Source organism: Myotis nattereri (assembly GCF_964212035.1).
Source record: "Myotis nattereri genome assembly, chromosome: 10".
NCBI classification, from domain to species: domain Eukaryota; kingdom Metazoa; phylum Chordata; class Mammalia; order Chiroptera; family Vespertilionidae; genus Myotis; species Myotis nattereri.
Genome location: NC_138085.1, coordinates 68,914,721 through 68,930,730, shown reverse-complemented (window position 1 = coordinate 68,930,730; position 16,010 = coordinate 68,914,721). Strand labels below are relative to the sequence as shown.

General features: G+C 37.9%; 1 protein-coding gene across 3 annotated transcripts in view; it reads left to right on the top strand.

Moving 5' to 3' along the window:
• The window catches only part of BIRC6 (baculoviral IAP repeat containing 6), a 180,878-nt gene that overhangs the window by 36,890 nt on the left and 127,978 nt on the right, over positions 1 to 16,010 (top strand). For all 3 annotated transcript variants that reach the window (XM_081100815.1, XM_081100814.1, XM_081100813.1), the window contains exons 9-12: positions 1,201 to 1,259; positions 3,504 to 4,898; positions 9,565 to 9,714; positions 14,682 to 14,907. In XM_081100815.1, coding sequence (XP_080956941.1) covers positions 1,201 to 1,259; positions 3,504 to 4,898; positions 9,565 to 9,714; positions 14,682 to 14,907 — 1,830 coding nt within the window. The remainder of the gene's footprint in view (positions 1 to 1,200; positions 1,260 to 3,503; positions 4,899 to 9,564; positions 9,715 to 14,681; positions 14,908 to 16,010) is intronic.

The window sequence follows — 16,010 nt, the reverse complement described above, 5'->3', positions numbered from 1 at the left end:
ATTACTTGCAGATGCAAAGCCCAGTGATTAGACATATACTAGTATATGACTTACAAAGTCATAAGTTTACTGCCCATCTAACAACTTACGTAATTATTACAATATTATTAACTACATTCTATGCTGTACTTTACATCCCCAGAGCTGTTCTGTAAATACTGATTTGTACTTATTAATCCCTTTTTCATTTCCCCTGCTACCCCCCAATCTAGCAATTGTCAAAATGTTCTCCGCATCTATGAGTCTGTTTCTGTTCTGCTTGTTTATTTTTTCTTTTTAGATTCTACATATAAGTGAAATCATGTAGTATTTGCCTTTTCTCTGACTTACTTGATTCAGCACAATACTCTCTCGATCCATCCATGTTGTTGCAGATGGCAAGATTTTTTTTATGGCTGAGTCAAATTGTATATATGCAACACTTTATCAATTCATCTGTTGATGGACACTTGGGTTGCTTCCATATCTTGCCTATTGTAAATAATGTTGCAGTGAACATATGGATGCATATGGCTTTTCTATTTCCTATTTTGGGTTTTTTGGATAAATATCCAGAAGTGGAATTGCTGGGTCCTTTTTTGTGTCTTTGTTTTAAAATCTATTTTGTGTGGTATAAGTATTGCTATCCCAGCTTTTTGTTGTTTCCTTTTTATGAAAAATCCTTTTCTGTCCCTTCACTTTCAGTCTATGTGTCTTTTGATCTAAAGTGAGTCTGTTACAGACAGCATGTGTAGGGTCTTCTTTTGTTACCCATTCAACCACCCTTTGTCTTTTGGTTGGAACATTTAATCATTTGCAATTAAAGTTATTATTGATAGATAGTATCTATTGCTATTTTATTCATACTTTTGATCTATTTTTTTCCATAAAGAAGACCCCTTTAAAAATATTTTTATTGACTTCAGAGAGGAGGGAAGAGGGAGAGAGAGAGAGAAACATCAGTGATGAGGGACAATCATTCATCAGCTGCCTCCTGCATACCCCACACTGGGGATCGAGCCCGCAGTTTATTAGCATTGTTTAATCACTTATGGTCTCAGACTACTTATACATAATTTAAGTTAGTTTTAATAGTTTTTGTGATGCTTATATTCTAGATGTAAAGCAGTGGTTGTTGTAATATTGTACTTTTTTTTCTTCCTGTCTCACATGTATACATTTTTTTGAAATTCAAATTATATTTTTACTTTGTCTTTTAAGTGATGATTTACTGGAGGATTCAGATAGTGAAGAGCATTCCAGATCAGATTCTGTGACAGGTATGTAAAAAATGTTAGATGATCTGTTTATAGCAGAGATCTTGAATTAGTAGTACGTAGTGTTTCCTACTTAACTTTAAATGGTACCTACTTGAGCCACATGAAGTAAAGGGACAGCTTTATCAATATTTTGTCCCAGATGTCAGGGAGTTGACATTGAGCTCTTAATAATGTGTTCAATTTATTTGCTTAATGTATCCTCTTTTTAAATAAAAGTAACATTTAAATTAAGGTAAAAACAGGTGAATAGAAAATACATTTTTAGGTATAAAATCATAGACATTAAGGCTTCAACTACATGCTGCCTTATTCATTATCTTATGAAATATTAAAACAGTATTTTTCATATTTAATATAGTTATAGTATGGGCAAGGCTAATAGTGCATCTCAAAATAGTTTTACTATGTCAGAATTAATATCCTGTCATTTAATTATTGTCTGATAGCATTTTCTAATATATAAAATAGTGATGCTAACATGTGTTAATTAGCGTTTTTGGGATTAAGATAAAAATATGTGAAGCATAATCCCTGGAAAGTAGCGGGTGTTTTAAAAAGTGACTGTTATTACATTTTGGCTCTTCTCTGATGTCACGTCTCATGAATTAAGGAATGTATAACTTGTTAAATCTCTCTATAAGAGACATGGTTTTATATAGTAGTCAAAAGTTATAGTTAGTTTAGAGTAGCAAGTTCTTTTTAAAATTTAGTTTGTCATGAAATCTTTTTTAAAGACACCAAACAATAATGGTCTGGTTTTGGTTTAACCTTTAGTTGTATTTTGAGGTAGTTCTTAGAAATGAAAAAAAATCAACAAAAATGTAGGAAAATGCCATGAGTGATGTACAAATGTGTAGTTAGATCCCGAATTATAAAGATTTCATTTAAAAATGTTTAGTCTTCTGCTGATAATGTTTATCCCCATCTTTGTTGTCCTTTTGCAAAAACAGAAAAGGGCTACTATTGCATTTTCTGAATTTGATAGATAATAAACTGGTCATTGGTCACCTGGAGTCTTGGCTAGAGCTTGATCTCTTCTACAAAATAGTTCTTAGGTCTTGTCAAATCACTTTAACTCTTTGGCCCTCAGTTTTTTCCTTTGTACACTGAAGTGTTTGAACTAAATTTTTCTTTTTCTACTCTTAAACTTTTAAATTCTATCTATAACATTTTCTTTGTATACTATGGTTTTGCTCTTTTCTCTGGGTCTAAGGATCTCAGTAGGTATTTTTGTAATTTTAATATCTACCTTTGGTCTCTGTCCTTATACCTTTTCTTACCTTTATTTTTTTCACCTATGCTTGGTTGATCTTTCACTCCTTCTATAGAAACTATAGTTCTGTTTACTTGACATCCCTATATCTAAAAAATTACCATATATTTTTTTAAAAATATATATTATTGATTTTTTACAGAGAGGAAGGGAGAGGGATAGAGAATTAGAAACATTGATGAGAGAGAAACATCCATCAGCTGCCTCCTGCACACTCCCCACTGGGGATGTGCCCGCAACCAAGGTACATGCCCTTGACCGGAATCGAACCTGGGGCCCTTGAGTCCACAGGCTGATGCTCTATCCACTGAGCCAAACCGGTTAGGGCTTACCATATATTCTTGACTCTGTGATACCTCAGTAGTGTTGGGAATGTTGTCTTCATGTAGTATTTAAAGGTAGCATTGGTAATAGAAATAAATTCTTCTAGTTCAAATACTTTAGTATTGCCTCCTTTTGAGATTTATAAGTATCTCATTTATTTGTAGTAAAATATGTATCTTCTTAGCTAATTATATTGATATTAGAGGGTCCCTCAGTGTGGCCTGTGGGGATTGGGTCAAAACCAGCAGTCCAATGCCACCTGCTGATCCTGCCTGCCACTCCTGCTCATCCCAGCCCTGCTACGCCTGTTGGTAGACTTGCTGCTGCTTTGCTGCGGGTTCTGGGCTGCAGTGGCCAGCTGTGAGTCCTGCATCTGGCACCTATTGGTCAGCTGAGCAGCGCTCCCCATGTGGGAGCGCACTGACCATCAGGTGGCAGCTCCTGCATTGAGCATCTGCCCCCTGGTGGTCAGTGCCCGTCATAGCGACTGGTTGACTGGTTGTTTTGTTGTTCAGTCACTTAGGCTTTTATGTATATAGATAATGCATTGACTAGATGAGTAAAAATGAAAATTAATGAAAACACATTAGAGATTTTGAGTTACATTCAGAAGGTCATTGCTAATGAATATTGTTCCTTTTTCACAGGGCATATATCACAGAAGGAAGCCATGGAAATGAGCCTTGATATAACAGCACTCAGCATTCTCCAGCAGCCAGAAAAACTTCAGTGGGAAATTGTTGCAAATGTGCTTGAAGATACCGTTAAGGATCTTGAAGAACTTGGGGCAAATTCTTGCTTAACAAACTCTAAGAGTGAAAAGACAAAGGAAAAGCACCAGGAACAACACAACATTCCCTTTCCATGTTTATTGGCTGGAGGTTTATTAACATATAAATCTCCTGCTACCTCACCCATTAGTAGTAATTCTCACAGGTCACTGGATGGTTTAAACAGAACTCAGGGTGAAAGTATTTCAGAACAAGGGTCAACTGACAATGAATCCTGCACTAATTCAGAATTAAATTCTCCTCTGGTAAGGAGGACTTTACCCATTTTGCTTCTTTATAGCATCAAGGAATCTGATGAGAAAGCAGGAAAAATCTTTTCACAGATGAACAGTATAATGAGTAAAAGCTTGCATGATGACGGCTTTACAGTTCCACAGATTATTGAAATGGAACTGGATAGTCAGGAGCAGATGTTGTTGCAGGATCCTCCCGTGACTTACATTCAGCAATTTGCGGATGCAGCGGCCAACCTTACCTCTCCAGATTCTGAGAAGTGGAACTCTGTGTTTCCCAAGCCTGGGACTTTGGTTCAATGCTTGAGACTGCCAAAGTTTGCAGAGGAGGAGAATCTTTGTATAGACTCTATAACTCCTTGTGCTGATGGAATTCATTTGTTGGTAGGACTGCGGACATGCCCTGTTGAATCCTTGAGTGCAATAAATCAAGTAGAGGCCTTGAATAATTTAAATAAATTAAACTCTGCGCTGTGTAATAGACGGAAAGGTGAACTGGAATCCAATCTTGCTGTAGTGAATGGTGCAAATATTAGTGTAATCCAACACGAATCACCAGCAGATGTACAGACCCCTTTGATAATTCAGCCTGAGCAGAGGAATGTTAGTGGTGGATATTTAATACTTTATAAAATGAATTATGCCACTCGGATAGTGACTTTAGAAGAGGAGCCAATAAAAGTCCAACATATCAAAGATCCCCAGGACGCAATTACCTCGCTCATTTTGCTTCCTCCAGATATATTGGATAATCGAGAGGATGACTGTGAGGAACCTATTGAGGAAATGCAATTAACCTCAAAAAATGGCATTGAGAGAGAAAAAAAGTCTGATATTTCTACTCTTGGACACCTGGTAATAACCACTCAGGGAGGATATGTAAAAATATTAGATCTTTCAAACTTTGAAATTTTGGCCAAAGTGGAGCCTCCCAAAAAGGAGGGCACTGAGGAACAGGACATGTTTGTTTCTGTCATTTACTGCTCCGGCACAGACAGGCTGTGTGCATGCACCAAAGGTAAGTGGTTGGTTTGTTGGGTTTCTCTACAAACCTTATAAAGTTGTATATGGCATTTGTTGATGTGTGAATTTTAGATCCATGTAAAGAGATATTTATTCTTTTATAATGAAGTGGTAAACCTTTCAACTTTTTAAACCGTTTTTAAAACTTTTTTCTACTGTCCTAAGTTAGTATTCTAACTGTAAATAAGTTAATAAATATCTCAGAAAGTATCTTCTCTGCTTTAACCTCAAGAAAATAACCTGCTGTTCTTTCTGAGTCCTGACTCTGTATTTGCTTAAATTTGTGGCCTTGGGCAAGTTACTTTAAACTTAGGTAAACGTTTGTTTCTTTACTCATAAACTAGGATAAGAAGGCCTATTTCCAGGTTTGTTAGAATTAAATTAAATCATATATGTAAAGTTTCTCGCATAGGTATTGGTCCTCATTTCCCCCTGAAATAAAAATATTTGGCAAATAATTAGTACTTTTGCCAGTTTTTTTTGTTTGATTTATTCCTACCTCTGATTGATAGTGAAATCAGTTTTGTAACATCTGAGGCTCTGTATAAATTAACATATGGTATGCATTTTTTTTTTTTTAATTTTTTTTTTTTTTAATATATTTTATTGATTTTTCACAGAGAGGAAGGGAGAGAGATAGAGAGAGTTAGAAACATCGATCAGCTGCCTCTTGCACATCCCCCATCGGGGATGTGCCCGCAACCCAGGTACATGCCCCTGACCGGAATCGAACCTGGGACCCCTCAGTCCGCAGGCCGACGCTCTATCCACTGAGCCAAACCGGTTTCGGCATGGTATGCATTTTTTTTACTTAATATGTATTTTAAGTCAGAGAGAAAAAGCTATTTTTGAAAAGGATTACTGACAATATCAGACAACATGAGTAGTCCTGTTGATAGTTTAGGGCCAGGAGATACTGAAGTCTAGGTAACTATAGCCACTACTTGGACAGAGGAATTAGATTTGAGAAGAGTGATGTATCTCATGTAGTTCTGGTAAGATTTAGCCTGTTTTTCCTCTCTTTAAAAAGATCTCAAGACTTTAGCTAAAAAGAATAATGGTTACTTTCAACAATAAAGACTTTAAATAAAATAAAGCAAGAGATGACATTAAAAAAAAATAATGGTGAATATAGTGGTTCAAGTTGCCTTTTTTGAAATACATCAAGTGGAATAACAAAGGGACAAACATCTTCAAATAACATAAAAACCTAACAAGGGTTAACTTGACAAATGGCAAGGCATCATAACTTTAGACTAATAAAGCTTTGAATTAGTTAATAAAGTTCAGAAAACACATTAAAATACTAAGCAATGTGAAGGGTATATGAATTTATTGATCATCTATGGCCAGTTCATTGTTGTTAGATCTTTACCTTTATTAATTCATTTAGTCATCACACCAACTTACGAGGTATGTGCTATCGTTGTCTCCATTTATATAGGTAAGGGAACTGAGGGAAAGCGAGGTTAAGTAAGTTGCCTATATAGAGCTAATAAATGACAGTCAGCATTCAGACCTGGCAGTCTGTCATCAGAGTGATTAAGTTACACTGTCAGAATGTACCCAAATCAGAAGACTCATTTGGTGACTTTTGGAATCTTAATCTGAAAGATTTAAAAAATGAAAAGAATTTAATTTGCCATTTGGCATGACATCACTAGTGCCTTGATATTTTTAAAAATATATAAGATGACCCCCAACTTAAGATGGTTTGACTTAGGATGTTTTGACTTTAAAATGGTGCAAAAGCGATATGTATTCAGTAGAAACCAGCTAGGCTAACCTATGTTCAGTAGGTTACATGTATTAAATGCAATTTCAATATTTTCAGTTTAGGATGGGTTTATTGGGAAGTAACTCCCATTATAAGATGAGGGGCATAGTTTTTATTTCTGGAGTTGCAGTCTTAGTGGTTTAAGTTGCCACAATCTACTTCAGAATAATTCTGACTTAATTCTAGTAAAATATGGAAACTTTTCTGTAATCTTTTTTCTATGCTACCTTTGTGCTACTGTTGTCTTAAGTATAATATTTCGATAAGTTTTAAATTCAAGCAAAAAGTGTTATTTTATAAAATCTTTGTCTCCTAAAAATGTTAAATGAGAAAAAACATTTGCTCACTTGTTATTTCTACTTTTTTTTTTTTTTTTTTGGTGAATTTGGTATTGTCTTTTATCTTGAAGGACTTTCCTTTAGTACTTATTAATAGGCAGGTTTGCTAGCAAAAAGTTCTCTCAGTCTTTGTTTATCTGGAAATGTCTATTTCACCTTCTTTTTGAAGAATAGTGCTATATATGTAGAATTAGTCGTTGACTTTGTGTACATGTCATTCTATTGGCTCTGGCCTCCATTGTTTCTGATGTCAGCTGTTAATTTCCATTGTAGTTTCCATGTCTGATGAGTTATTTTTAACTTGCTGCTTTGAAGATTTTCTCATTGACTTTGACTATAATGTATGTGTATCTGTGGATCTTTTTGTAGTCAGCCTACTTGAGTTTAATTGAAATGATTGTATTTGTAGTATAATGTTTTTCATCAAATATTGGCAGTTTTTGCCCCTTATTTTATAAAAATTTTTTTCTATGTCTTTTTCTCTTTTTTTTGAATTCTCATTACATGTATGCACTTAATTTGATTTGTCCCATAGGTCAATGAGATGCTTTTTTTATTTAAAAATTTCTTTCTTTCTTTTATTTAGCTTCTTTGATTTCTATTGGCCCATTTTTATTTCACTGATTCTTTCTACTACCATTGCAAATGTACTTTGAGCCTCTCAAGTGAACTTTTAATTTTAGTTATTTTACCTTTAAACTGCAGAATTTCCCTTTGATCTTTTAGAATATTTCTTTTTTGTTGAGATTCTTAATTTGTTGAGTCATTTTTTCCATTTGTTCCCTTAATTATCTGGTTTCTTATTTTATGAAAATATTTACAATTACTTACTTGAAATTTTTGTTCGCCAAATCTAATTTTGGGCACTCAGATGTTTCTCATTGATTTTGTTTTTCTTAAGCATGGACTGCTCTTCCTTTGCATGTTTTATAGTTTTTAATTTAATATTGGACATTTTAAATGACATCGGAGAAACTCTGGATTCTGATCCCCACTCCACCACCTACCTTCCTCACCCACCCTCTTTTGATGGTTGTTGTTCTTTGTTTGATAACCCACCTGGACCAAATTTGTGAAGCGTGTTTCTTTTGCAGTGTGTAGTTGCTGCTGACTCTCTTTTTTGTTTGTTTATTTTAACTTTAAGCCTTGTTTCTTGTTTATTGTTAACTCTGTGTTCCACATAGCTTAGTATTCAGCTAAAGATTTTGGTAAGTGGTTGTGCCCTAATACCAAATACATTTACCACTAAGGCCATGTTCATGTGTGCCCTGACTTTTATTTTTTTTATTTTTGTTTTCTGTTGAGTCCTTTCAATTCTTCCTTGCATAGGCATTGGGGGCTTGTTTGGGAATGTGCTGATGGCTTAGGCTCAGTGTGGTCTTTGCTACACATGTGTACAACCTCTAATCAATATAGGATTTATAGAGTTTACCAAACTCCCTATGCTTCTATCACATCTTTTAAGTTAAAATTCCTGGTTATTTCTAGTGTTTTGCTTGCCCCAGGATCCTGACTGTAGGTAGCAGAGTTGATGGGCCTCATTTTAGTCGTCACTGAGCCACTTTAAAATGACAGCACTCTATAAATCAGTGAGCTTCCTCTGGCAATAGAAGTGAATCAGCTGTTTTTCACAACTTGCCCCACCCTGGTTGAATGACAGTTTTGTCCAGGTTTATATAAAGTTGCTTTTCAGGAAGAGACTTTATTGCCCTCCTTATTCTGTAATTCTGGAAGTGAATCTCCAAATACTCTTGCTAGAATATAATTTTATTCATTCATTTTTGTCTCAAAATTTTGCTAAGTTTGTTTTCAGTGTTTTTCTGTGATAGAGATATAAAAAATAGAGATTCAATTTCATTGTGAAATTAAGACTCTTTGTTTTCTTCCTCCCCCTCACTGATTTTAAAGGGGGGAGGAGGAGAGAGAGAGAAAAAAACATTGATCGGTTGCCTCCCATATGAGCCCTGATTCGGGGATCAAACCCACAACCTGGGTATGTGCCCTGACTGGGAACTGAACCGCTTGGCTCTTTGGTGCATGGGACAATGTTCTAACTTACTGAGCCACACTGGCCAGGTTTGTTACTGCTGGGATTGAGATTGGCCCTTGATCCCAAAATAGCTAGTGTATTCGTTTCCTCATCTTTAAGTGGCTACAATAATTGTCCCTATCTCAAGGGTTTTTGTGAAGACTAAATGAATTAATTTAAGCATTTAAAATAGTACCTTACACATAGTAAGTAAATTCTAGTTGAATAACTATTTTCAAACATGTTTGTGTATTTGCCATTTTCCTGATTTAATTTTCAGTTTGCAATTACTTGGCAGTTTAACTTCTAAGTTCTTCGAAATATATCACTTTGTTGAATTGAACCGTGGCCTGGTTCATAGGTCAATGCTCAACCACTGAGCCATGCAGGCTGGGCTGTTATCCTTCTTTATCTGACTATCAAGTGATAGTAAAATAAATTTTCTTAACTAAGTAAAGTGCACTTGTATGGGTACCCATCCATGTATGTATGTTGATGACATATCACTACACTGTAGGTGGTGAGCTTCATTTTCTCCAAATTGGAGGAACCTGTGATGATATTGATGAAGCTGATATATTAGTGGATGGATCTCTTTCTAAAGGAATAGAACCATCTTCAGAAGGTTCCAAACCTTTATCGAATCCTTCAAGTCCTGGCATTTCAGGTATGGTATTAAGTTTTTAAATGATTTAAAAAAATGCATACTCCTGTTATGTTCAGAGTTTTCTGACTTTATTTTTTGTTGTTGTTGTTGTTAATCCTCACCTGAGGATATTTTCTCATGGATTGTTAGGAAGAGTGGAAGAGAGAGAGAAAGACAGAGAGAAACATCGATGTGAGAGAAACACATCGATTGGTTGCCTCCTGCACACATCCAACCAGGGCCTGGGCTGGGGAGGAGCCTGTAACCGAGGTATGTGCCATTGACCAAAATCGAACCCAGGACTCTTTGGTTCGCAGGCCGATGCTCTATCCACTGAGCATACTGGTTAGGGCTGAGTTTATTATATTCTTAAACAATATTCAATTTTTAAAAAATATATTTTTATTGATTTCAGAGAGGAAGGGAGGAGAGAGAGAGAGAGAAACATCAATGATGAGAGAGAATCATTGATTGGCTGCCTCCTGCATCCCCTCCACTGGGGATCGAGCTCGCAACCCAGGCATGTGCCCTTGGCTGGAATTGAACCTGGGACCCTTCAGTCCGCAGGCTGATGCTCTATCCACTGAACCAAGCCAGCTAGGGCAATATTTCAGTTTTTATAGTCAACTCTTGCTGACTTTGCTCAGGGCATTAATTTCTGTATTGGCATTCTTTTACTAGGCTTGTTTTTGTGTATTAATTATTATTTTTCCAGTAGTTGAAAAATGTTATAAACATTAAAATAAGAAGTGATTCTCAACTTTGGGTAGGTTGACCAACATTGGTTCAGTTACCTAAGGAAAAAACACATTACATTGGTCATTAAGGAGTTTTTGGTCTAGCAAGGGAAGAAAAAAAAACACATGAAAAAGAGAAGATTCATTAAGTAAGTTTAAAGTCAGTGGAATGGCCTATATTATTAATATTACTATAGGAGTTGAAAAGTCAAAAAAATACTTTCTCTCTGCAATAGCATATTCAGACCCCAATTGCCCCATTGTGAAACTTTAGATACAGTATTTAATTGTTTCATGCTCTTCCCGTGTTGCACTGAGCTCTCTTTCCCCAACCTTTATGCCTACTTTTAGTAATTTTGTACTTCCATAGAGCTGTGTTGTACTCTTAGCACTTACCACATTTTATTCCCCAGAACTAGCATTTAAAAAAAGTTTAATAAATCTGAAATAAAAAGTATGTTTGAACTCAAATGTATTCTAAATAGAAATAATACATAAAGTTGGTAGTCAATCTTAATGGACACTTATATTTGGGCATTTGATTATTCTTCTTTGCATCATAGACAGACTTAGTGATTACAAGTATAATACATGTTAAATTTAGTGATTTTTAGTATAATCTATGGTAGTCTTCACTACCTTAATGCCAGGTGTTCTCAACCTCATCTGCACTACTGACATTTTGGACTAGATTTTTTGTTGTGGTTGAAGTATTCTGTATTAGTCTTATCTCTGAATTCTGCCTACTAGAGTCTAGTACATACATTGCCCCCATCCACTTGGCCCTTGGGAGGCAAGATTGTCCCCAGGTTGAGATACACTGACTCATGTCTCTTGCTATAATTAGTCAAGACTTGATTGTTTTGATTATACAACTTAGTTTAAAAGCTACCATACTGAATGTTTTCTTAATTTATAAGTTATTGTTATAATAAAGAAGAAATTCATGAAGTTCATAAAAGTACTATTTAGTAGAAAAGCTGTGAATTAGATTATAAAGAAGTAAATACAGTCATATGCCACATAATGATGTTTTGGTCAATGATGAACTTCATATATGACAGTGGTCCTATATATCCTATATAATAAAAGTCTAATATGCTAAGTGTACAGTCGACCCATTGGCGGTTCAGCCAATCAAAGCATAATATGCTAATGATATGCTAAGGCCGCTCAACCACTCGCTATGACGTGCACTGACCACCAGGGGACAGACCCTCTGACCAGTAGGTTAGCTTGCTGCTGGGGTCTGGATGATTGGGACTGAGGGAGATGGGCTGGACACACCCTGGAGCTCTCGCACTGTCCCTCACCGGCAGGCCAACCTCCCATGTTCCTCCTCGGCCCCGATCGTGCACTGGTGGGTCCCTCAGCCTGGCCTGCACCCTCTCGCAATCTGGGAACCCTTGGGGGATGTCGGAGGGCCAGTTTTGGCCCGATCCCGCAGGCCAGGCGGAGGGATCCCATTGGTGCACAAATTCGTGCACTGGGCCTGTAGTATGATTATAAAGGAACTGTAAAATTCCTATTGCATAGTGAATTCTTAGCTGTGGTAACATTACTGTTACAATGCATTACTCAGGTGTTTGTGATGCGGCTGGTATAAACAAATCAACTGTGCTGCCAGTCATAGTAGCACATTATAGTCATACTAGGGGCCCGGTGCACGGAATTCGTGCACTGGGGGGGGGGGCGAGAGAATGTCCCTCAGCCCAGCCTGCCCCCTCTCACATACTGGGAGCCCTCAGGCGTTGACCCCCATCACCCTCCGATCGCCTGATCGGCCCCTTGCCCAGGCCTGACGCCTCCGCCAGAGGTGTCAGGCTTGGACAGGGGACCCCCATCTCCCCCCGATCACTGGCTCTAGCCCCCGCCCAGGCCTGATGTCTCTGGCCCAGGAATCATGCCTGGGCAGGGGACCCCCATCTCCCTCTGATCGCTTGCTCCACCCCCCGCCCAAGCCTGACGCCTCTGACCCAGGCTTCAGGCCTGGGCAAGGGGACAATCATATCCCCCCAATCCCCGGCTCCGCCCCCCACCCAGGCCTGATGCCTCGGCCAGAGGAGTTGATCCTCATCACCCTCCGATCACCAATCACTGGATCGGCCCCTTGACCAGGCCTGAGGCCTCCGGCAGAGGTGTCAGGCCTGGGCAGGGGACCCCCAGCTCCCCGCGGTTGCAGGCTCCGCCCCTGCCCAGGCCTAACGCCTCTGGCCTAGGCGTCTGGCCCGGGCAGCGGGGACCTGCAGTGGCAGCGGGGGGCGCCGCGATCGTGGGCTTCGCTTTAGGCCCAGGCAAGGGACCCCTAGCTCCTGGGACTGCCAGCTTCGACCGTGCCCAGCTCCCATCGCTGGCTCCACCCCTACTTCCTCCTATCACTGGCCAGGGCGGCAAAGGCGCCTGATTCTCCGATCATGGCTGGGGGGCAGGGCAAAGGCGGCCCCAGGGCCGCCTTTGCCCTGCCCCCCAGCTCTTAGCTCCCCCCTAGGTTTCAGATCACTGTCAGTGGCAGGGGGCTTCTTCCTGCTTTCCCTTTCGCCTCCCTGCATTGTGCCTACATATGCAAATTAGCCGCCATCTTGTTGGCAGTTAACTGCCAATCTTAGTTGGCAGTTAACTGCCAATCTTAGTTGGCAGTTAATTTGCATATAGCCCTGATTAGCCAATGAAAAGGGTATCGCCGTACGCCAATTACCATTTCTCTCTTTTATTAGTGTAGATACAGTACATAATTCTTTTTTTTAATTTTAAAAATGTTTTTATTGCCTTCAGAGAGAGGACGAGAGAGGAAGAGATAGAAACGTCAATGATGAGAGAGAATCATTGATTGCTGTCTCTTGCATGCCCCCTACTGGTGATCGAGCAGCAACCCTGGGCATGTGCCTTCACCGGGAATCGAACCATAACCTGGTTTATGGGTCAAAGCTCAACCACTGAGCAACACTGGCCCAGCTATCCTCTACTTTTAATTATTATTTTAGAGTGTAATCTTTCTACTTACAAAAACAGTTTGCTGTGTAACAATAGCAGTAGTCCCATACATCTCATGTTTGCCATGTTTCCTAATGTCAGACATTTTCTCTTATGCTTGATTTACTCTTGTTTTGTACAGTAATATGCTATACATAACATATAGCCTAGGTGTAGTCCAGGAGAAGTACGCCATACCACATAGCATAGGTATGCCTGTGGTTGGCAAACTGTGGCTTGTGAGCCACATGCGGCTCTTTGGCCCCTTGAGTGTGGCTCTTCCACAAAGTACCACGTGCGGGCGCGCATGTACAGTACGATTGAAACTTTGTGACCCATGCGCAGAAGTCTGTATTTTGTGGAAGAGCCACACTCAAGGGGCCAAAGAGCCACATATGGCTCACGAGCCGCGGTTTGCCGACCACTGTTAGGCTGTACTATCCATGTTTGTGTAAGTGCACCCTATGATGTTTGCACAATGATGTAATTACCCAATGATGTATTTTCTTAGAATGTATCCCGTTGTTAAGCAGCGCATGTGTAAAGAAAAGACATTGACATGCTGTTAATATTTACCAACAATTTAATACAGTTTCAGTTAGATTTATAAAGTGCTAAACTTTGAGAAAAAATGTAGTTTCAAGTACACTTAACAATTTTAACGAACTTGGTTTACATTTTCTTTGTGAACATATTCTAAACCTATCAGATTTTGTAGCTTTTGTTAATTGGAACAAGAAAAACAGCCTTTCATCTTTAATGTTAGACATTTGACAGATATGAATACATATATTTGAAGCTGGTTGTTATTCTTATAATAGTTATATGTATATATGATATTCTCAACTATCATCGACGTGGAAAAAATACTGTTTAAAGGGCAGATGTTACATGCTTGCTCATGGTTAGCATTTTTTTTTTCATGAATAAGAAAATCTAAAATTTGATATTTCTCTTATGTAAATTAGACTTTCATTTTAGCACTGTTACTTTTGTTGTTGTTTCTAATTTTAGGGTGAGGTAAAATTAGGATTTTTCTAACAGGTTGACTTTGGGTTTCTCCAGTAATGAGTACCCTTCCTATAATTTAAAATATTCAAATGTATTTTTCTTTTGCTTGTTATGTAGTCAGTGCTAGTTACTTTAATTGCATGTAGATATCTGAGCTAATATTATTAACTTTCAGGATATTTAGTAAACGTTGCAATTTGAGTAGATAATAACGTTAATTAAAACTAATATTTTTATAAAACTTCAAATTCTTCATTCACTGTTATTAAGGAGTTGATTTATTGGTGGACCAGCCATTCACCCTTGACATCTTGACATCTTTAGTGGAGCTAACTCGCTTTGAGACTTTGACTCCACGGTTTTCAGCTACTGTTCCTCCGTGCTGGGTAGAAGTTCAACAAGAACAGCAGCAAAGGAGGCATCCTCAACATTTGCATCAGCAACACCATGGAGATGCTGCTCAGCATACTAGAACTTGGAAACTACAGACTGACAGGTAAAATACTCTTCCAGGGTATTAAACTGGAAATCCATATTATATATTTTTTAGAGGCAACAGATTCTTAGATATGTATTACTGTTTCTCCTAACTTTTTATATTAATTGCTTTTGTTTGTTGTATTCCTTGCCTTAATTTTGGAAATTGCTATATTCGTACTTGTAGAATAAAATAGTGAAAATAATATACCATTGCCATTAGTTTGGCCACTCAGTCCACAAATTTAACAGTTAATGACCGATGGAATTTATATTATAGACAGACAGTAAGCAGATATTTACTATTTCATATAGTCATAAAAGATATTGAAATATATTAAAACAATATGGATATAGAATAGTTGCGTGTGTACTTGTGTGTAAGAATGAGATGTAGAGAGAGCAAATTTTAATACATAAATTTTAATATAAGGGGCCAAGAAAGGCCTCCATGAAGACATTATTTCAGAGACAGTAGGATTGCAAAGATACTGAGAAGTATGTTTTATGAATTCTAGAAAGAGCAAGAAGCTCATTGTTGGAGTTTAGTGAACGTAGTAGGATTGGTCAGAGGCCAGGTCTAAAACAGTAGCTGGTAATCAGATCCTGAATGTATTTATAGGCCACAGTGAGAATTTTATGCTGAGTGAGATGGGAAGATGTTAGAGGGTTTAAGTATAGGGGTGATGTGATATAATTTACATATTAGAAGGATGCTGTAAGACTGCTGTGTTGACTGTAGATTGAGTGGTTGTGTGTGTTAGGCAGCAGTGATGGAAGCAAGGATTCTAGTTGGGATGCTGTTGTGGTAATCCATGTGAAATGGTGATGGTAGCTTGGAACATGGTGTTAGTTGATAGAAGTAGTGAAAAGAGTGATCAGCTTTTGGATATGGATATAATTTGGAGGTAGAAGGAACAGTATATGCTGATGTAATGAACATCTGGTGTGAGAGAAGAGTCAGGGATGACTGAGGTTTTGAATTGATGAGCTAGTTGAAAAGTGGAATTTTGTTTACTGAGATTGGAATGGATAATCATGAAGTTTGGATTTATGATAAATTTGAGCTGTCTGGTAGACATTAGGATATGAATCTGGAGTTTAGTGGAGGAGTATGCTTTT